Source organism: Dermochelys coriacea, chromosome 3 (assembly GCF_009764565.3).
Source record: "Dermochelys coriacea isolate rDerCor1 chromosome 3, rDerCor1.pri.v4, whole genome shotgun sequence".
Classification (NCBI taxonomy): Eukaryota; Metazoa; Chordata; order Testudines; family Dermochelyidae; genus Dermochelys; species Dermochelys coriacea.
In genome coordinates, this window is record NC_050070.1 from 46,472,365 (window position 1) to 46,494,613 (window position 22,249).

Below are 22,249 nucleotides of genomic sequence, written 5' to 3' on the forward strand. Positions count from 1 at the left end.
AGTGATACTTTAGAAAGTACTACTTCACACAGTGCCCAGTCAACTTGGGGAACTAGTTGCCAGTACTTTCTCCAGGAATTGAAATTAGAGGGGGGTGTTTGAATTTACGGGGGAGGGGGGAGGAGAATAAACCTGTGACTAAATTGGCAACACTGTGGTAACTAGTTGACTACTGGGGGGGGGGGTGGGGAGGGGGAGGGGTATGGGAGGTATAGGAGAGTTCATGGTTCATTTTACCTATGCTCAAACTCAAACCAAAACATCAATTCTTTATTTAGCTCTGCTCCTATGGGCTGTATCTGTGACAGAGGTGGTGCTTTGGAAGCATGGAATATTTAAAGATTATTATATTGAGATGTGACAGATGCTGTGGACACATGAATTATTTAAAGACTATAACAATGAACAAGATTGAGTTTAGAACTGGATCACCTGGCCCTTTCTCTTCTTGTCTCCTCCCAGCTCAAAGTGCTTGCACCTCTTAATGGCCAGCATTCTTTTGGACCTGCAGTTGGGCTCCACACACTCAAGCCTCAGCACAATCTTCTTCGTGGTCTTGGCCTTCTTACGGAAGATAGGCTTTGTCTGACCACCATAACCACTCTGCTTCCGATCATATCTCCTCTTTCCCTGAGCATAGAGAGAGTCCTTTCCCTTCTTGTACTGGGTCACTTTGTGGGGCTTGTGCTTGCCACATTTCTTGCAGTAAGTCCTGCGGGTTTTGGGGACGTTCACCATCCTGCCAGCGACGGCGCGGAAAGAAGGATCAGGTTCCTTCTTTCTGTGCCGTCGCTGGCAGGATGGTGAACGTCCCCAAAACCCGCAGGACTTACTGCAAGAAATGTGGCAAGCACCAGCCCCACAAAGTGACCCAGTACAAGAAGGGAAAGGACTCTCTCTATGCTCAAGGAAAGAGGAGATATGATCGGAAGCAGAGTGGTTATGGTGGTCAGACAAAGCCTATCTTCCGTAAGAAGGCCAAGACCACGAAGAAGATTGTGCTGAGGCTTGAGTGTGTGGAGCCCAACTGCAGGTCCAAAAGAATGCTGGCCATTAAGAGGTGCAAGCACTTTAAAGACTATATTGTATCAACCTTCTAAATCTTATATATGGGTTTCCTACAGGAACTATAGTCACTGGGGCGGGGGTAATTAATGCAAATTCCTAATGCTGAAACAATGCAAGTAACCAGCCTTTTGAAGTGTGGGCTGTCTGGAGAAACAACATAAATTGGTTTGATGATATTCAAGAGGTCTGGCAGACAAAGAACATGAAACTATGTAAAGTGATTGTCCTGAACTGAAAGAGAACTCTCTCATACCCAATCCAAGGACTGACCTGAGACAGTGACCATACGAGACAAGCTCTACAGACATGGCCCAAAGTATTTTAGTCCTACCAAAGTCTTCATGTGGCAAATGGGTGACCGCCTGGTAAACTAGACCTACATATAAGCTATTTACTGTTTTTAATTATGTGTTTTCTCTGTAATATTTTTGTTCTGCATAAATAGAACTTTGCTTTTAGAGAGCAGGCTGGTCACTGGTCAACACTGTCATTGCCCTGAGAGAACAGAACTGCAGGTGCTGAACTAAAGTCAGATGTGAAGAGATAATCACCATGAATTACAGGAGTCTACATTCCAAGTCCCTGGTCTAGAGGGAGGGGATCATAGGTTCCTACCCACAGAAAGGTGATGATTACAGGCCAGAGATCTAAGTGGGATGCCCTCAAGGAGGCCACTAAGGGGTCAGAGGTGCAGTTACTTTGGGAACTGATATTACCCATGGAAGCAACTCAGTAGCAGCCCTGCAGTTATTTATGCAGAATGTGCCAAATGGTCCTTACTGTCTACCGTGTGGCCATGTTAGAGAGGCCTACTACCTGGTTAATTAAGAGTTTGTCTCAGGACAGATCCTCACAGAACTCCAGTGCTCATAGTTTCCATAAAAAATACATACCTTTACCTCCCCTTTTGTTTTCTGCCTACAGATCAGTTCTTTGTCTGTCTTAACAAATTATTCCTTAGCTCATGCTTAGAGTTTATACGATAACCTGTCATATCAAACTCGGTAACAAGAATTCTGAAAATCTAGATCATATTAAATTTATAACGGGCCACTATCTAGACCAGTAGTTTTTTAAATTTAAAAGTAAATAGATTTGTCTGACATGATATATATTTTGCAAATCCATGATAACTCACAACTATTAAATTGTATTTGTCCAAATGTTACTGTAAGGCTATATATCAAAATCTTTTACTAATACAGATGCTAGATTTATAGGTTCAACATTTTCAACTTTATTTCTGGAACCCCTCTTTTTAAATAATGGAATCAATTTCATTATTTTTCAGTCACCGGGTACTTTTCTATACCACATATAATAATGGTTCAATTATTTGACCTCAATCTTATATAAACCATTGTTGCCCATGACTATGTCTACCCTTATCTAACCCAAATACTTGTTTTTCCCATGGCTTTGGTAATAGACAGATGTATGGACTTGTGGTTAAGGGACTTGCCTGGCCTGGGACTCAAGCAATGGCTTAATTGATATCTTAGCCACATACACCTTTGAAAAGCATTCAGACTCTCTGTGCCTCAGTTCCCTATCTGACAAATGGATCTCTGATCTCCCACCCTGTCACTTGTCTATTTAGACTGTAAAGTATTCAGGACAGAAAGACCTTTAAATTTCTGGTCAAAATGGGGGAGAGAGATGACAAGAAAAACACCAATATTCACATAAAATTACACCAAAATATTTTAAAATGTTTTGTATTATAATATAGGCACACAAAGATATGAATAAAATAAACCAAACACATCTTAAGTGAACATTCAACCTAGACCATTTAAGCATCATCATCACCACCAAGTTCACTCAAAATATTATCACCCCAAGTCAAATGTAAAGTGTCCAGATTACAAGTCAATTTATGAAAGGTGTAATCAGCTATCCTGTTCTAGAGAGATTTCAAAATGGCTAGTTTTGCCTGACCCTCAAAACGTTAGCCAGTCAGGAAACTGGCTGAATGTGAGCCCTGTATCTTGGAGGTTGGAGAAAACCAATCCCAAACTGCTGAAAAGCTGCTGCAAAAATAACCAAAAAGAGGAATCAAATGACAGCAATGTAGGAAAAAATGAAACACTGTGTTTGAAGCCAAACAGAAGGGTCTTCTGCAGATACAGTAGGAGTAATATGGTGTACAAAATGATTGGTTGCTACAATGCTATGCTGGACCCTCCACTGTAAGTCACTGGAGTGCTTAGGAAGAGGAGGTTTGAATAACGTCCTCCAAGCCAGAGACATAGTCACCCGGGGACAGGGACATCTTCCAGGCTATTATCAGAGAGATCAGAGAGGGTGGCATAATGCCTCCCTTGACACACGTGCCATAGAGCAGCTGCTTGGTTATGGTTGCAAAAGTAAGATTCACCAAACCCTTGCAGGACAATGCTCTGCCTGGTTGCACAAGGATCTATAGGAGGGAAGACAGCTAACGAGGGGAGCATTCCCCCCCCCAGAAGAATAATCCCTGCAAAAACTCTTTGCAAATACCGAGCAGCCCACTGAGTGAGTGCCACTTGAAATTCAGAAAGGACCTTATTCAAAAGACATACAGAGTGGATTCTAGTCTGAACAGCAAGAGCTGTCTTGACTTCCAGCTTGACCAACTAGGAACAAGCATGTGGAACATCTAGGTCAATCCAGCCTGTTTAATGGTAGAAAACAGGCTCCTGGAGGAGAGAGCTTCGGCAGGAAAAAGTGGGTTAAAACACAGCAACTGTTCCAAAAGCCATAAACTGAAAAACAGCTGGTCTGGCTGTGCACTTTGCAGAAGTTGCCAGGGTTTAAAAAGACCTTTATAAAATAGAGGCAAATTTAGACTCTGTAATCTACCAGGTGCCAACAAAAATAGGTAAGACTCAAAGACCATCTCCCCAGCATGACACAGGAAAGAAACAGCCAGGACTTGTAGACCTATGGGGAGTCAGAGTAAAGTAACCATTGAACAGACTGGAGACAAAAGGCTACCACCCTGCTGGTTAAATCAGTGAGTCCCTGGCTCCCTTTATCTAATGGCAGGAACAGAAAAGCAGGGCATAATCGGTGGTAATTATTTTAAAAAATGATTAATATACCTCTGAATCTAGTCCAAAAGGCCCAGGGGAAGGTGCAGAGACATTATCCAGTGCCATAACATTAAGGCCACAAGATTGTTGGCAATCAAAACCTGCCCCTGAAAAGAGAATCCAGGAAGGAGCCAGGCCATTTCTGCAAGTGGCCTTGCACATTCTCCTCAGTCCCCTCCAAGTTCCTTAGTGTATAGCATCCGACAAAAATAGGGTGACCAGATGTCCCGACTTTATAGGAACAGACCCAATTTTGGGGTCTTTTTCTTATATAGGCTCCTATTATCCCCACCCAGTCCCAATTTTTCATATATGCTGTCTGGTCACTCTAGACAAAGACCTACAACACTTTAATCTCAGAGGTGCCCCATTGGAATGGCTGGGGCCACAAAGGGGCACCGCTACACTGTCAAGAACCCAGTAAGATCAAATTGCTCTGAGCCCTGTTAATGCATATAGAAGGAGCTTGTTCACACAAAATGCCTGCTTGTCACAGTGATAAATACTGAGATATCATCAGCTTAGGCTGACAGACAAACCGGGAAAGCATCTGGCACCCTGGCCTGGAAAGGCCAGTTAGATAGCTTCTACAGAGGGGCAGGAATGGCTCTAAACTAAGAACATACAGCATCCTAGAGAGAGGACATCCCTGATGAATGCCTCTGAGAACTAGGAAGCAGTGGCTAAGACCCCCATTAATCTTTAAGACACTAAACTTTATGGTACAGTAAAGAAATGTATGAAGAGAACACTGGCCAAATGTCAAAAGCTTCTAATGTTTTAAAAAGCTAACTATGGTTAACTCTATCAAAGGCCTTCTCCTGGTCCATTGAAATAAGCCCCACTCCAGACTACAACATTTGCTCACATTAAAAATATAATGAATTAAAAACAAATTATCCAAATTACAGTTTTAAGGAATACAATCTGTTTGATCAACATGTATGAAATTGTCCAGACAGTCCTACAATCCGTTGGTTAAGGCCCTGGATAAAATCTTATAATCAGAACAGAGAACAGAAATAGGTCTCCAGTTCCATAAGTCACAGAGGTCCCCTTTTCTGTGCAGCAGGTTGATTGTTGCCCTGTGGTAACTGAGGTGCAGTGCTATCTCCTGGGCACACTCCAGCATCACTAGAAAAAAGTCAGGACTGATAAAATGCCAGAAATGCTTGTAAAATTAAAATGGCAGCCTACTGATGCCTGAGACTGCTGGATTGCACCAGAGAGCTCTTGTAGCAACAGCAAGGTGTCCAGACACTGCTTTTCCTCACCAGTCAGATGGGGTAGTTGGTGCAGCTCTTCCACTGCCAGGACATCACAGGCTTCAGGCGAGTACAGAGTACTGTAAAAAGAAAAACCTGCTTTCTGGATCTCAATAGGGTCAGCTGTCAGATGACCATTCGGCAGCCAGAGGCAAAAATCCTGCCCCTAGTCTGTAGACTTTTTCTCTAACCTGAAAAAGAGCCTTGGAGGGAGCATCATTTTCATGGAGCTGAGTAAAACGGATCTTAACCCTAGGGTTCCTTGTGCCTTCCAAGCTCCTCAGGAGTTGGTATTTCTACTGGGTTTCCCACATCAAGGTTGCCAAGAGGGTGCAAGATGTCTCATTCCAAGGCACTCATGATACAAGGACCACATGGCAAGCTGGATATACTGCTGGTAGAACATTTGGATCTGGACCTTCCCAACATTCCACTACTGTCTCAAGGACTCAGACAGGGGTTTGTGCTGCTGCCAATGCTTCCAAAACACAGCAAATAACTAATGGTGAAATTTTGGTCCTGTAACAATTTGGTATTAAAGCACCAGCGGGAAGCACAGGGAGTATGAGGGAGAGAAATACTGAGAGGCATCATGATGACCAGACAAGTGAGTGGGAGACATGGAAGACTGAACAACCATATTCATGCTGGCCTTCATGGTATAAAAGTGATCTAGTTTAGCCCCTAGCAGCACCATGGAGACTAGAAGGAGAGAGCCAAGCAGCAGAGAGCGACAATGGAAAGTGGAAGTATTTTGAGCAAAACAAGCCACGGGGAGGCCTATATATCTTGAACAATCCCTGCATGCTTCCTCACTTTTCTCAACAACTTCTTAAGATGGGAGTGCGTCCTACCATCAACCACGATATCTCTCAAGCCAAGGGCAGCTGAGTGAACAAAGTGTGGTAAATCAGGGAAATAGGCCTCAACCTCAACTCCCTGTTTCCCTTTGGTGCTATCCAAAATATCACTAATCTCCTCCACACAATGCCCACCTTTCATATCTAGCTGACTCACTGGAACATCAGGAACCAATGAGGAGTCACAGAGATCATCATCATCTTCTTCATCTCCCTCAGACTCCACCAGCTCAGAAGAACATTGAGCTGCCATTGCAACACACTCATCATTCATGAAGGAGAGAGATTCAGTGGGGGCAGCTGGTATATCTATTTTCCCAAGAGGGGTAGGCCACATCACCCCAGGCTGGGACCCAGTATCATCACTGCAGCATACAGGATTGGGGGCTTGAGGACTCACCATACCAGGGGAAGACAGTAGCCCACTGGAAGCTCCCACCAAACACAATGTTATCCTCCTCCTCAGGGCACACTGCTTCATCCTTAGCCACTGGCAGCAGCTCAGGGGCCTCCAAAGTCTTAGCCCTTTTAAACACAGTCCCGCATAAATCCATCTCATCAGTCTGTTCTTCACCCCCATCTCTAGAACCCCTGTACTTGCTCTGCAGGAAGGTGCTCCTCAACCTCCAGTACTTGCTTCTGTACAAGCACAGGTTATGGGGTCACAACAGAGGGTTCCTCTGGGGAAGCGGGGGTCTGCTTTCTGGACAACAGCAGACCACATATGGCAAGGGATGGGGGGAGATGGAATCTAGCAGTGCAGATGCAGGCAGTTTCCTGTTGGTCCCTTGATGTCCCAGCCCCCTCCTCACTATCCTGGGGTCCCACATTCTTATCAGGGACTCCCAAGCCAGCATTGTGTGAGCAGGAACTCCTCAAGTGACCAGGGTCACCAGACAGGAAACATTTCATGTTTTCAGAGGTAGCAAACACTGTATAACCCACTCCTTCCACGTGGTGCTTTAAAACCAGCTTCAGGGGATGATCAGGATAATTTAATGTCATAAAATGCCTCACATCTGGGTTATTCCACGCTAGTGGAATCATCCCACCAGCAGAAACTACCTTCCCATAATGGGAGAGATCAGACACTCGTGTCTTATTGTGAAGGAAGGGGATGACATTGGAAACAAATACTTTTATTAGCAGGAGTAAACAAGGGAAATGCTTGAACAAAGATTCCCCAGAGTCCGTCCTGTACCAAACAATTCACAAACTGCTCCTCAACCAGGAAAATCACTATGGATTTGCTCATTCAAGAGGCAGATTTTATATGACCACAGCCAATAACCTTACCTATACTCAGCAACGTGCCCTCTACAGTGCAGGAGGCAGCAGGTACACACCAAACCCCATTCTTGCGGGACAAACCACTAAACCCATTTGAAGTGGACTCCATGGAGAAAATCTCCTCACGCCCAAGGAAAAAAGGGAGGGAACCAACAACACCCATAAAGGAAAGAAACAGCAAGTAACAAAACAAAAAACAAACATAGACTAACAGAAACCCAGCTAATGCATACAGCACCTAACAAACAGCCTCACTTGAGGCAGGGGAAGGAGAAAGAAGAGACGATAGCCCACTGGTTAGGTAATTCCTCTGGAACATGGACAATCCAGGTTTAAAACCTTGCTCTGAATCAGGCAGAGCAGGGACTTAAACCTGGGTCTCCTACATCCAGGATGAATGCTCTGCATGGAGAGAGTAAATCTTTTTCTCCCAACCACTGGTGTAGAACAAATTTTGAAAAATTTCACAAACTGGAATTATTGTTTTTCAGCCAGCTGTACTTTGTAGAATAAACAATTACTTTTTTCCATTCATTTCTTCCTTTATTGCTCTCCAGTGACTGAAGGATGAGTACGTTGAGATGTTAGTACTGAAAAGACTAATTACATTTGTGCAAAAATGGTTGTTTGCTGCTGCTGTTCATAGTGTGTTTCAAGTTCTTGGCTAGTATGTTGGGAAAGCTTCATATGATATTTGGCCAGAGTTTAAGTCTGTCATTTATAAAACGTGCTTTTTTACCATGCGTTGGTGAAAGTTATTAGTTAATATACTTGCATCATCTGTTGCACTTCTTTACTGTGTGGGTTTTTTTCATTTTATGGTGTCTGTTTGAAAAGGCCATACTGGAATTTGCTGTCTGTAAATAGATGTGGTTATACATAATCCATGACTTGATGAAGTTATTAAGATGCAGTTGAGCAGCTAGCAAGAGGTGGCAGAAACAATAGTTTGATAGGCAGGCTAGTTTCTATCCTTTGGGTTGATAACAAATAGATCTTAATTAAGAGCTTCCTGTGACTGCAAAATCACAACTGGTGTCACCTTTCTCCATATTCTGAAACAAAAACAGGCCAATCAAAGAGGAATTGAATGATTTTGGTCCTTGCATATTTTTAAATGTCATATTTTGAAATATGGTAACTTCAATAAAACTGAAATTAGAATGTCCAGAAATAAATATAATTTTCTATAATCTGGTACTACTTCAGGTTTTTAAATTTCTATTCTTTTTCCCCCTGTGCTTGCTATGGATCTAGACAAAGCCTGGTGTTATTCGTCCAGGGCCAGTGAAAACAAAAATCTTATTAAAAACAGAGGAGCCCTATCAACCAAACCCTTTCAAAAAATACCTTGAAGAAACCAGAGATGCAGATATTGAGAAGGTGAGTGCTTTATTTAAACATCACCTTTGCCCCCCCCTCCCGAATTTGTAGTGGTTGTCAATTTCCTAAGAAGCTGATGAAGTTGAATCTTGGACTCTTGTTTATTTATGTGTATATATATTAAATAGCAGCAATATATACACTACCCTTCCATTTTATATTCAAACACTTTACTATTAAAACTGTATCAGCCCAGATGATGTTCCATTTTGTATTATCCAGTGGCTTAGCTCCTTCTCTGTGGCTTTTAAAAGAGGGGAAAATAGCCTGTATATGAATATACAGCCTGTATATTAATGAATTATGATCCTGGTCATTCTGTAACATCTGTATGTAATTTTTTAAGACATGGACTCATTAGGACAAGAAGGCTTTGTAACCTTATACATCTACTGGCAAGTTATTGTGTCCTGATACAAAGCATAACAAGAACTGCATGATTAAATAACCAGCCCCTATTTTTGATAATTTGTTATCCATGTCAATTTAAAATCAAATTTTGCTTCCAGTATCAAACATACCACTTTGTGTAATGTCTTTAAGAACATCCTGTAGGGTCATTAAGAGCACCTTGTAGTGATAATACAGTATTTTTCATTTCTGAGTGATTTACTGACTTGGTTGGCCACTGTCTCAGAGCAACTATATGTATGAAAATCTATCAATCTATATAGGTAAATATGTGTTTGTGTGTACTACTTTGAATTAAAACCTTTACCACAAATTTGTAATTAAATTCCTGGAGAAGCTTCCAATTAATTTACACAGTATGTTGTGAATCATCCATCTGGTAGGTAGTAGAGGATCACAATGCTGAGCAGTTCTCTTGCCAGACGAAATGTGAACAAGGCACCTTTATAATTAAATTCTCGCTAGCTCTGGGGCCTTCTAATCACATTTTAATCACTTTAGCAACAAAAAAGTAATAATTAAAAAGCTTTGTTGTTAAAAACACTTAAAAAGAAAGATTTTTATTTTAACTGTCTCCTTCCCCACAGTGGGCCAAATTCTACTCTAATTTGCACTAGGCTGGCTTCATTGACTTTCCCAATAGAGTTGAACTGGTGTAAATCAGAGCTAAGTCTGGCCTATTGTCTGTAATATACCAATGGGCTGCAACATCCTCTGCATGTGTTATCATAAATGCTTCTTTATAAAATATAGAGTTTGTCTCTAGAGCTGGATGACCATGTGTCAAGGTTCCTTCCCCACTCTGAACTCTAGGGTACAGATGTGGGGACCTGCATGAAAAACCCCCTAAGCTTATTTTTACCAGCTTAGGTTAAAATTTCCCCAAGGTACAAACTATTTTACCTTTTTCCCTTGGACTTTATTGCTGCCACCAGCAAGCGTCTAAGAAATATATAACAGGTAAAGAGTCCTCTTGGAAACATTTGCCCCCCCCCCCAAATCCTCCCAAACCCTACACCTCCTTTCCTGGGGAGGCTTGATAAAAATCCTCACCAATTTGCATAGGTGAACACAGATCCAAACCCTTGGATCTTAAGAACAATGAAAAAGCAATCAGGTTCTTAAAAGAAGAATTTTAATTAAAGAAAAGGTAAAAGAATCACCTCAGTAAAATTAGGATGGTAAATACCTTACAGGGTAATCAGATTCAAAACATAGAGACTCCCTCTAAGCAAAACCTTAAGTTACAAAAAGACACAAAACCAGGAATATACATTCCATTCAGCACAGCTTATTTTATCAGCCATTTAAACAAAACAGAATCTAATGCATATCTAACTAGATTGCTTATTAACCCTTTACAGGAGTTCTGACCTGCATTCCTGCTCTGGTCCCGGCAAAAGCAACACACAGACCGAGAGAACCTTTCCTCCCCCTCCCCCCCCCAGCTTTGAAAGTATCTTGTCTCCTCATTGGTCATTTTGGTCAGGTGCCAGTGAGGTTATCCTAGCTTCTTAACCCTTTACAGTTGAAAGGGTTTTTCCTCTGGCCAGGCGGGATTTAAAGGTGTTTATCCTTCCCTTTATATTTATGACACGATGGCAAATAACAACCCTTGGAACTTAAATCAACAATGTGATGCTGTTGCAGAAAAAGCAAATGTAGTTTTGCATTGCTTTAACAGCAGCATAGCATGCAAATCACAGAAATGATAGTACTGCTTTACTCAGCACTGGTTAGGTCTCAGCGGGAGTATTTCGTGTCCTATTTTGGTTATTGCTATATAGAAAGGATGTAAAGAAACTGAAAATGATCCAGAAGCAAGCAACAAAGATGATCAAAAGGATGAAATGCAAGCCACATGAGCAAAGGCTGAAGGAACTGGGTATGTTTAGTATGGAAAAGAGGAGATTAAGGGGGAACATGGTAGTGGTCTTCAAATACTTGAAAGGCTGCCATAAAAAAGATGGAGAAAATTGTTCTCTTTTGCCACAGAGGGCAGGACAAGAGGCTATGGGTTCAAACTACAGCATAGCAGTTTTAAATTAAATCTCAGGAAAAATTTCCTAACTGTAAGAACAGTAGAACAATAGAGCAGACTGCCTAGGGAAGTCATGGAATCTCCTTCACTGATGGTTTTCAAAGGGAGTTTGGATAGCCATCCGTCTCGGATTGTTTAGATACAACAAATCCTGCCTCTTGACAAAGGGTGACTAGATGACCCTTGCAGTCCTTTCCAAGCCTATGGTTCTATGATTCTAGATCTGGGTAAGAAACTGTTTTCTGAGATTTCAAAAATTTTCCTGTTCCACACTAGGATGAAATTGAGTCCTTTGAAAAAAAATTAATAAAAAATGAGAGAAAGTGGGAGAGGCAGATCCACCCTAGAATAGTCAGGTGGTTAGCCACTCACATGGGATGTGGGAAATCCAGCTTCAGATCTCTCTGTCTAACCACATACAAGGTGAGTGCCTAACTGCAGGGCTATAGAGTCAAGTTTCTCTCAATGGCCCACTGAATATTTAAAAAAAATTATGTAGTAAAACAGGTCCATGAAGAGAGATTGAGAGAGATCCATGCTAGAATTGTCTGATGGTAAGGGCACTCACCTGGAATATGAGAGAATCAGGCAGAGTAGTGACATGAACTTGGTTCTCCCACATGAGCGCCCGAACGACCTTGCTACTCTGGGATGAGTTCTCTCTTTCTCTCTCTCTCTCTCCACAACCCCATCCCTCCCCTCCATCCATGCTGGTTTTGACCAGAAATTTCATCTTGGACCTGAAAAGGTGTCAATTAAACTTTCATATTTCTGCAAAAAGCTTTGTTTTGATGAATTAGTGTTTTCTGACCAAAAAAACTCTTGTGTTATAAAATTTCCAACAAGCTCTTCTCAGCACAATATCTTTTGAATATTCCTGACTGTTTTATTACTATTTATTTAAAAGGCTGAATGCCCTTATGTATAGGAGTAAGTTTATACGGTCCAAATTTGCCTAGTTTCTCTGTGGGCATCAATTGAACTCAATGGCAAAACTCTCAATTTAAATTTATTACTCTGTAGTTTATCCTTTAATCTGCTTTCTTTCTCTACATTAAACCTCAGCCAATCATTTTGATCTTAATATTAGAATTATCTTATATATGTACAAAGGCTCTATTGTGCCTATAAGCTGAGGCCCATTGGATGCTGAGATGGTTAGTTGCAGAGAGGAACACATGCTTCCTTTTATTGGTTGACCTTAGAGTTGACCACAACCAACTACCACAGTTTTAAACATCACAATGTCTGCCCTCCCTCGGTGCTAAGCGGTGTTTTAAACATGTTAATGAACATATATTAGCAAACATGTTTGCAAACCACACTTCATCTTCCTAGGCTTGACAGGGCCATGAGATGCATTGGCTTTATCAGACTAGGAGGAGTGGGGAGGATTAGCTAACCTAACCTTGACTACATTTCCTAGTCTAAGGGTATGTCTATACTACCCTCTGGATTGGCGGGCAGCGATCGATCCAGCGGGAGTCGATTTGTTGTGTCTAAACCATCCAAGATAGATGGCTATCCAAACTCTCTAGAACCTAGAATTAAATCCATATCTAGAATCATACCCAGATCTAGAATCATAGAACCATGAGCTTAGAAAGGATTGCAAGGGTCATCTAGTCACCCTCTGTCAAGAGGCAGGATTTGTTGTATCTAAACCATCCAAGACGGATGGCTATCCAAACTCTCTTTGAAAACATCCAGTGAAGGAGATTCCATGACTTCCCTAGGCAGTCTGCTCTATTGTCCTACAAGTACAGATGTGATAAATTGACCCCAAACGCTCTTCCATCAACTCCGGTACTCCACTGGAGGGAGAGGCACAGGTGGAGTCGACACGGGAGCGCCAGCAGTTGACTCACCGCAGTGAGGACACCGCGGTGAGTAGATCTAAGTACACTGACTTCAGCTACGTTATTCACGTAGCTGAAGTTGCGTAACTTAGATCGATCCCCCCCCAGTATAGACCAGGCCTTAGTCAGTAGCTCTCAACCTTTTCAGGTTGGCTACTCCTTATTCAAAGTCAGAAATTTTCATGGTCCCCTTACGTTTTCTATGAAAGTAAGAGTAAAAATTGTATCAATGATAACAATAAGCACATATATTTTATTTGTGTGTGTTTTGAGTTTGACAGAGAATATTTGACCTTGAATGATAAGGGTGTGTGGGCAGTCAGTTTATTTTAGATTGTACTAAAATATTCAGCACCCCATGTCTCCCTTTGATTGCCTTTGTTACCCCTCAGCAAGCCACTGATTGAAAAATACTGATCTAAACAAAGTGAAGGGGATCTTGCTGAACAAGAGGTGTAATTTACCCCTCCCCTCATCTGATTAATTAATTTGATCTAGTGCAGTGGGTGTTTTGTTGATGAAGTAACAATGCAGTCTCCAAGCTCCGTAACTTGAAATAAAGACAAGTAGGACTTTATATCTCTGTTCAGCAGTCTTTCTTATATTTGAGGTTTATATGGAGATAAACAAATTTATGTCATTTAGGGGAATTATATGTGGACATAACTCCAATTTGTGATTATGTATACTTTGGTGTGTTCCAGGGCTGTCAAGCAATTAAAAAAAAGTAATCATGATTAAAAAAATTAATCGTGATTAATCGCACTGTTAAATAATAATAGAATACTATTTATTTTAAATATTTTTGGATGTTTTCTACATTTTAAAATATATTGATTTAAATTTTAACACAGAATACAAAGTGCACAGTGCTCACTTTATATTTATTTTTATTACAAATTTTTGCACTGTAAAAAACAAAAGATATAGTATTTTTCAATTCACCTAATACAAGTACTATAGTGCAATCTCTTTATTGTGAAAGTTGAACTTAAAAATGTAGAATTATGTACAAAAATATAACTGCATTCAAAAATAAAATAATGTAAAACTTCAGAACCTACAAGTTCGTTCAGTCCTATTTCTTGCTCAGCCAATCACGCAGACAAACTAGTTTGTTTACATTTGCAGGAGATAATGCTGCCTGCTTCTTGTTCACAATGTTGTCTGAAAGTGAGAACAGGTTCTCATGGCATTTTTGTAGTTGGTGTTGCAAGATATTTACATGCCAGATGTGCTAGAGATTCATATGTCCCTTCATGCTTCAACCACCATTCCAGGGGACATGCATCCATGCTGATGACAGGTTCTGCTTGATAATAATCCAAAGCAGTGTGGATCGATGCATGTTCATTTTCATCATCAGAGTTAGATGCCACCAGGAGAAGGTTGATTTTCTTTTTGGTGGTTCAGGTTCTGTAGTTTCCACATTGGACTGTTGCTCTTTTAAGACTTCTGAAAGCATGCTCCACACCTCGTCCCTCTGAGATTTTGGAAAGCACTCCAGATTTTTAAACCTTGGGTTGAGTGCTGTAGCTATCTTTAGAAAGCTAACATTGGTACCTTCTCTTTTTGTCAAATCTGCAGTGAAAGTGTTCTTAAAATGAACATGTTCTTAGTCATCATTCGAGACTGCTATAACATGAAATATATGGCAGAATGCAGTAAAAGAGTCAGAGACGTACAATTTTTCCCCTAGGAGTTCAGTCACAAATTTAATTAACACTTTTTTTTTTAACAAATGTCATCTGCAGGGAAGCATGTCCTCTGGACTGGAGGCCAAAGCATGAAGGAGCATAAGAATGTTTAGCATATCTGACACATAAATACCTTGAAATGCAATCTACAAAAGTCCCATGCGAATGCTTGTTCTCACTTTATGGTGACATTGTAAATAAGATGTGGGCAGCATTATCCAGCATAAATATAAACAAACTTGTTTGTCTTAGTGATTGGCTGAACGAGAAGAAGGACTGAGTGGACTTATAGGCTCTAATGTTTTGCATTGTTTTTTTTTTGAGTGCAATTATGTAACAAAAAAAATCTACCTTTGTAAATTACACTTTCACAATAAGGAGATTGCACTATGGTACCTGTATGAGGTGAATTGAAAAATACTCTTGCTTTTTTTATCATTTTTACAGTGCAAATATTTGTAATAAAAATAATAACATAAAGTGAGCCATGTACACTTTGTCTTCTGTTTTGTAATTGAAATCAATATATTTGAAAATATAGAAAAACATCCAAAATATTTAATAAATTTCAATTGGTATTCTATTTAACAATGCGATTAAAACTGCAATTAATCACGATTAATTTTTTTAATCGCAATTACTTTTTTTGAGTTAATTGCGTGAGTTAACTGCAATTAATCAACAGCCCTAGTGTGTATATATGCTTGCTGTTGTGTATAGGCATATCTCAAATCAAAATAAGTACAGTTTAAAATATAGAATCATTTCTATTGAATTTTTGTTTTATTTACAAAATTATTAAAGTTACCCAGATTTAAGCTACATGAGTCAAATGTTCTTAAGCTTTCTGCTTTTGCCTAACTTTCAATAGGAGTTTTACTGTTGCATTCAATCAGAGAAAAGTTAGGCTGAGCATATTTGAAAATCCTATCCTTTATATAGAATATATTTGTAGGCCTTCTGAGTCATCAATTTATGTGATGGCTGGTTGCATCTGGTTCCAAAAGTTATTTTGCATGATGTAGAGTCATACAATATCATTAATGCATCTCTGTTATATTGCTAAGTTGGGACATTTTTAGTTGTTTTTAAAAAATAATAAACCGAATTTTAGAGAGAGATCACAGAAACCAAACTATATCTGTGTGCAATATTTTACAGATTGCTAAGTAATATACGTCTGCAGTAATATTACAAAAGTTTGGGGAAACTAACAAAACTGTATAAAAATATGGGTGTTTGACAAAAGCCAAAATAAAACTAAAGCAAAACTAAATGATCAAAGTTCTCTTCTAACAAATAGACTACTGAATTCACCAGAAGAAAAAGGCTATATTTCATGATGAATGTTAAATTCGGCTTTCTCTATGTAAAAGAAAATGTCAGTTTATTTTAATGGATGATAAAATGAACATATTAATCATGACATATGGAATACCATAAGTCTACTGTAAAAGACTTGTAATTTTACAGGGATCTTTAATTGTGAAGTGTTTATTTCCTGAAATGGGGAAGGGGTTGGTGGTGGTATGTGTAAAGGAAACATAATTCAGGGATGTCATAGTATAGTGAATGAGTATCCGATCCTCAGCTGGTGTCAACTGGCATATCTCTACTGAAGTTCATGAATGAATCAGAAGAACACCAGTTCCAGTATGAATTTTCAGACAAGTAATCACTTGAGCCAAAATTTGTAATTTTGGGGGGATTTACAGATATTTTCATGAAAATCCAGAGTTGGCTGACTACATATGAATAACTTTTACCCCTGAAATGTAGTGAACTGAATTTAGTACATTTATTCAATAAAGTATTTGAGATTTTATTTTTAGTGTTCAACCACTGCTATTTGTACAGATTCACAGGATTGCTCTTTGACGTAAGCAGCTCATCTAGCTGTAAAACTTGACCATCTCACACTTTTATTTCCCCATGGCTGCTAAAATATGATTGAATTCCCATATTTATTTCCTCACATTTTTTCATGTGTAGTACTTCTCTTAATGTCCTTACCAGTGGAGCCTTTGATTCATTTCACTTTTTTACTTGCTGTCACAACAGTTAAATAGGCTTTTGCACAGTGATGTTGATGATCGTTTTTGCTTGCTCAAATCTTTGATTCACTAAGAATTTCTTACGGGAGATGGACAGAATCCTGCAACGTTATGTCTGATGTAATTGAAAACAAAGATTTTTTACTGTCTCCATCTTTCCCCATTTTTCGTGGAAATTGGGGCTTTGGAAATCTTTAACTTCCTTTTAAAATAAGGTTCATGTTTCTGTTCTTTCTCTTCTTTTATTCCTTCTCTGTCTTTACAATATCACAGTCTCCGCACATTTCCCTTTCTGAGTCATGTTGCCAACATTCTCCTTCACATACATAAAACAAAGAGAGGAATTCCTTGACTTGATAAACTTAAGAGCAGATAGAGTAGCTGATGTTCTAAACAGCGCCAATTGTATTTACTCTTCTCTTCTGATTTTTCTTAGACGCCTGCATTACCTTCTTCCCTTTCCTGTCATGTCTCCCCGTTTGACACTGAGCACTGGTGATCATGTGGGTGACATTCAGTTTGAGACCTAGTGATGCAGCCACCTGTATTTGGTGATCTTCAGCTCCACCACTCCCTGTGGGGATCTAATAATTTGCATGGCAGAGAGTAATTTTTCACTTATTATGGGACACGCAAAACTGCTCCATATGGAAAATATCTTTGTCCTTACAACAAAAATGTTAAAATTTGCTTTTAAGTTCAGCATTTTTCATGCAGTTCTTCACATGTGTTTTTGCATTATTCATCTTCTACCTTTACCCAAGATTCTTCATTTGTAGGATCATATTATGTAAAGTAGGAAAATAATATTTTGTTGTGCTTTGAATGAAATTGCAATGTTGAAATGGTGTGCTGATCATTTTTTGAGGCTAAATTAAATGGAGTTCCTTAATTTGTTAAAATCCCCCTGGAAAAGATGTAGAATTATACAAATAGATGGAGCTCTTTTTATCAATGTTTTGGTCCTGCCTGGATGCCTATGTGCCAATAAAATGTATATATTCAGGGAAAACATTGATTTTATTTTGGCTTTTTCTTGTAATGGCTCATACTGATTTTCTGTTTTTCTGAGGAGAAATTGTAGCTTTTAGCAGTGACCATTCACTGAAGTTATTATTATCACTTATCTATTTAATCAATGAATGTACCATGAAGTTACCTTTCTCCTTCTGAAAACACATTACATTTTCAGCAATAAAGATGGATTTTAATATTTTTACGGGGCTGGTTAATTATGGAAACATTGAGGTTCAGTGCCTACATTTTCAGGGCCTTTAAGCATTGAAGAATGCTATATGCCCATTAAATTAATAAGTTTTTGATGGTTCAATAGAATACCATAATTTTTAGCATTTTCCTCATCATGGGAATAGAGTTTGTTCTTTGGGTGGTACATTTTAATGATGATTCTGCAAGGCTCCTTTAAAGGATATATTTGCTAGTGGAGAGTGTGCATTATTTACAGTAAATAATTTCTACAAATGCTAATGAATGACTGACTCAATTTTCATGAAAGTATCAAATGATAGATTTTGTGTCTTGTGGATGCTAAGACCTTTGTGGGTATAACAAGTTGGTTAACACCATGTCTTATGCAGCTGTTCAAGTACTCCCTTTATTTTTTTCATCTAGGGATATGTATTATTCACTTGCATGATTTAGAATTAGGCCTGTCAATTAATCGCAGTTAACTCATGTGATTAACTCAACAAAATTAATCATAATTTAAAAAGTTAATCACAATTAATCACAGCTTTAATTGCACTGTTAAACAATAGAATACCGATTGAAATTTATTAAATATTTGCGGATGTTTTCTACATTTTCAAATATATTGATTTCAATTACAACACAGAATACAAAGTGCACAGTGCTCCCTTTATATCATTTTTTATTACAAATGTTTGTTTTGTAAAAATGATGAAAGAAATAGTATTTTTCAATTCACCTCATACAAGTACTGTAGTGCGTTCTCTTTATCAAGAAAGTGCAACTTACAAATGTACATTTTTTTGTTACATAATTGTACTCCAAAACAAAACAATGTAAAACTGTAGAGCCTACAAGTCCATTTAGTCCTACTTCTTCAGCCAATTGCTAAGACAAACAAGTTTGTTTACATTTATGGGAGATAATGCTGCCTCTTTATTTACAATACCACTTGAAAGTGAGAACAAGTGTTCTTATGACACTTTTGTAGCCGACACTGCAAGGTATTTATGTGCCAGATATGCTAAATATATGTATGTCCCTTTATGCTGTGGACACCATTCCAGAGAACATGCTTCCAATTAAATTTGTGACTGAACTCCTTGGGGGAGAATTGTATGTCCCCTGCTCTGTTTTACCCGCATTCTGCCATATATTTCATGTTATAGCAGTCTTGAATGATGAGCTAGCATATGTTGTTGGTTTTAAGAACACTTTCACTGAAGATTTGACAAAATGCAAAGAAGTTACCAATGTGAAATTTCTAAAGCTATAGCACTCAATCCAAGGTTTAAGAATCTGAAGTACCTTCCAAAATCTGAGCCGGATGAGGTGTGGAGCTTGCTTTCAGAAGTCTAAAAAGACCAACACTCTGATGTGGAAACTACAGAACCTGAACCACCAAAAAAGAAAATTAACCATCTACTGGTGGCATCTGACTCAGATGATGAAAATGAACATGCATTGGTCCATACTGCTTTGGATCATTATCGAGCAGAACCTGTCATCAGCATGGACACGTCCTCTGGAATGGTGGTTGAAGCATGAAGGGACATATGAATCTTTAGCACATCTGGCACATAAATATCTTGCGACACTGGCTATAGCAGAGCAATGTGAACGCCTGTTCCGACTTTCAGGTGATGATGTAAACAAGAAGTGGGTAGCATTATCTCCCCTATATGTGAATACTCTTGTTTGTCTGAGCGATGGGCTGAACAAGAAGTAGGACTGAGTGGACTTGTAGGCTCTAAAGTTTTACATTGTTTTGTTTTTGAATGCAGTTATTTTTGTACATAATTCTACATTTGTAAGTTCAACTTTCATGATAAAGAGATTGCACTACAGTTGTAATGGAAGAATTGAAAAATACTATTTCTTTTATCATTTTTACAGTACAAACATTTGTAATCAAAAATAAATATAAAGTGAGCACTGTACACTTTGTATTCTGTGTTGTAATTGAAAACATATTTGAAAATGTAGAAAACACCCAAAAATTTAAATAAATGATGTTCTATTATTGTTTAACAGCACGATTAATTGTGTGATTAATTTTTTTAATCGCTTGACAGTCCTACTAGGAATGAAAACAGGATAGAGCCATTTTCCTTCCTTTTTTTTCCCCATACAGCAACTATGAAACGGAGCATGATCTCATAATAACATATTAATCTGTGGAGATCCCCCATTGAAACGAACACCATGAAATAAAAATAAATTATTTTAAATTAGGTTGAAAATTTGAATGACTAATATAATTTTCGTACTACTCTTAACGTGTTGTCTTCGACACAGGCTCCACTGGAGGATTGAGTTCTGATGGTTTTTCTTTTGAAAATATAATGAACCAACAACAAATTGATAATGGGGTCCTAGAGAACTGCGAGCATTTACAGCTCCTTATAAGTAAGACTATTAAGAATAAGAGTAGTCCTATTCTTTATCTTTAAAAGTAAACCCATTTGGAACAATGCAGAATCAGAGAGCAATGAAACTTAATTTGAAAAAAAGCCAAGAGGAACATTTGTCCAAACTTTGTGTCACTGATGGAATAGGGATTCTTTTGAAGAAGAGCAGCATGCAGTGTTGGTGAACACTGATATCTGTCAGGTGTCTATTTCCTTCTACCTTTCTGATTGTTTTTTTTTCTATTGGGTCCGTTCCACTTGTTTTTTATACTCAGTATATCTATGGACTTACATTATGTATGTGAATAGTATATTATCTCACCCTGGAGCTGATTGCTACAATTACAAAGAATCCTGTTATATGGAATCTCCAGGCACTATAAATGGGAGATCTTTGATGGCTAAATCGAGCTCCCAGATCATTAACTAGACTGGAAACTGGGGAGAGAAGCAGAAGAGATTTGGATTTATCAAAGCAGAGACAAAACATGATTGAGATTTTGCCAGAAAAGCATAGCCCCCTGCATCCATCTCTAACCTTTATTAAAAATATTTGGAGAATCATTTCAAGTGATCTTAAATGTGTCAGCTGCAAAGAGCTTGTAAAATCCATTTTTTGTCTTATTGATTACTCTAAAAAGCTGAAAGCATTGAGGAGGGAAGTTTCATGTGCATGTACCTTCCCTAATGTAATTACTAAACATTCAGAATAAAATGGATGGAAAGTTTTGTGTATGCTTTAAATTTTATTATATTACCTAATATAAATTTGTTAACTCTAACTTTTCTCTTGTGTAATAAATCAGTCACATTTAGAAATAAAAACATCACAGTATTTGTCAATTATTGTTTGTTTACTGAGCACTTCTGCTAGCAAAGCATCCCATCTCAAAACGTTTCCAGACTATTTAGGCTTTGTATTCTGGCCCAAACTCCTGCCTTGGTTATACTGGTGCAATCATATTAACATCAGTGGAGTAACCAAGAAGACAATTTGCCTTTCTGTACCAGTCTTCTTCTTTTGTCCACTAATCAAACTCTTTATATGCTTTTCTTCTCTCTAGGGCAATGCTCCCCTCCATCCTCTATATCCGACTAAATTGATCCCTCCAACTAAGTCCCCATTACATCCACAGTCCATCTGCCATGCTGACTGTCTAACCCCCAGGCCCTTCAGTCATTTGTCTTCCATCTTATGTGATGTTCATGAGAGTTCTTATAGGCCTTACAGTCGCAACGCTTTGTATAATAAGGTGAGCCTTCTGTGCTGCTATTGTCTTGTATTATGTCTGATGTAATTCAGCATTCTTCTGCTGCACTGGAAAATAAATTTTACAAGTGGATGGAGTTCAGTTGTGGCTTTAGACCACATCCCTACATTGGGAGAGCTGAGATGCCCAGCAGATGCTCTGGGAGATGTTGTGCCACAGACAGACATAATATCTCCTGGAGCTTCAGGGGTAATGGCTGTATCATGGCCCTTTCATGTTGCAGAACTTGTGCTCCATTCCTCTCCCCAAGAACTTATTTTGCCAGCCTTTGTGTGTGTGTATGTGGTGGGAGGAAAGGTCAGATCCTGACTTCCCCTCTCCATCTCCTTTAAAGCTGCTAGTTCTACTGTAGG

The 22,249-nt window shown here is 39.0% G+C and overlaps 2 protein-coding genes across 6 annotated transcripts in view; one reads left to right on the top strand and one right to left on the bottom strand.

Moving 5' to 3' along the window:
• Nucleotides 1-22,249, top strand: part of LOC119853212 (muscular LMNA interacting protein) — a 187,922-nt gene that overhangs the window by 123,804 nt on the left and 41,869 nt on the right. For all 5 annotated transcript variants that reach the window (XM_043510378.1, XM_043510376.1, XM_043510377.1 and 2 more), the window contains one exon: nt 8,818-8,943. In XM_043510378.1, the coding sequence (XP_043366313.1) occupies nt 8,818-8,943 (126 nt within the window). The remainder of the gene's footprint in view (nt 1-8,817; nt 8,944-22,249) is intronic.
• On the bottom strand, nt 396-6,751 carry LOC119853381. Its single transcript, XM_038396405.2, is given in 3 exon segments — nt 396-791; nt 794-1,078; nt 6,265-6,751. Coding segments are annotated over 3 exon segments (1,146 nt in total). The 3' UTR covers nt 396-417.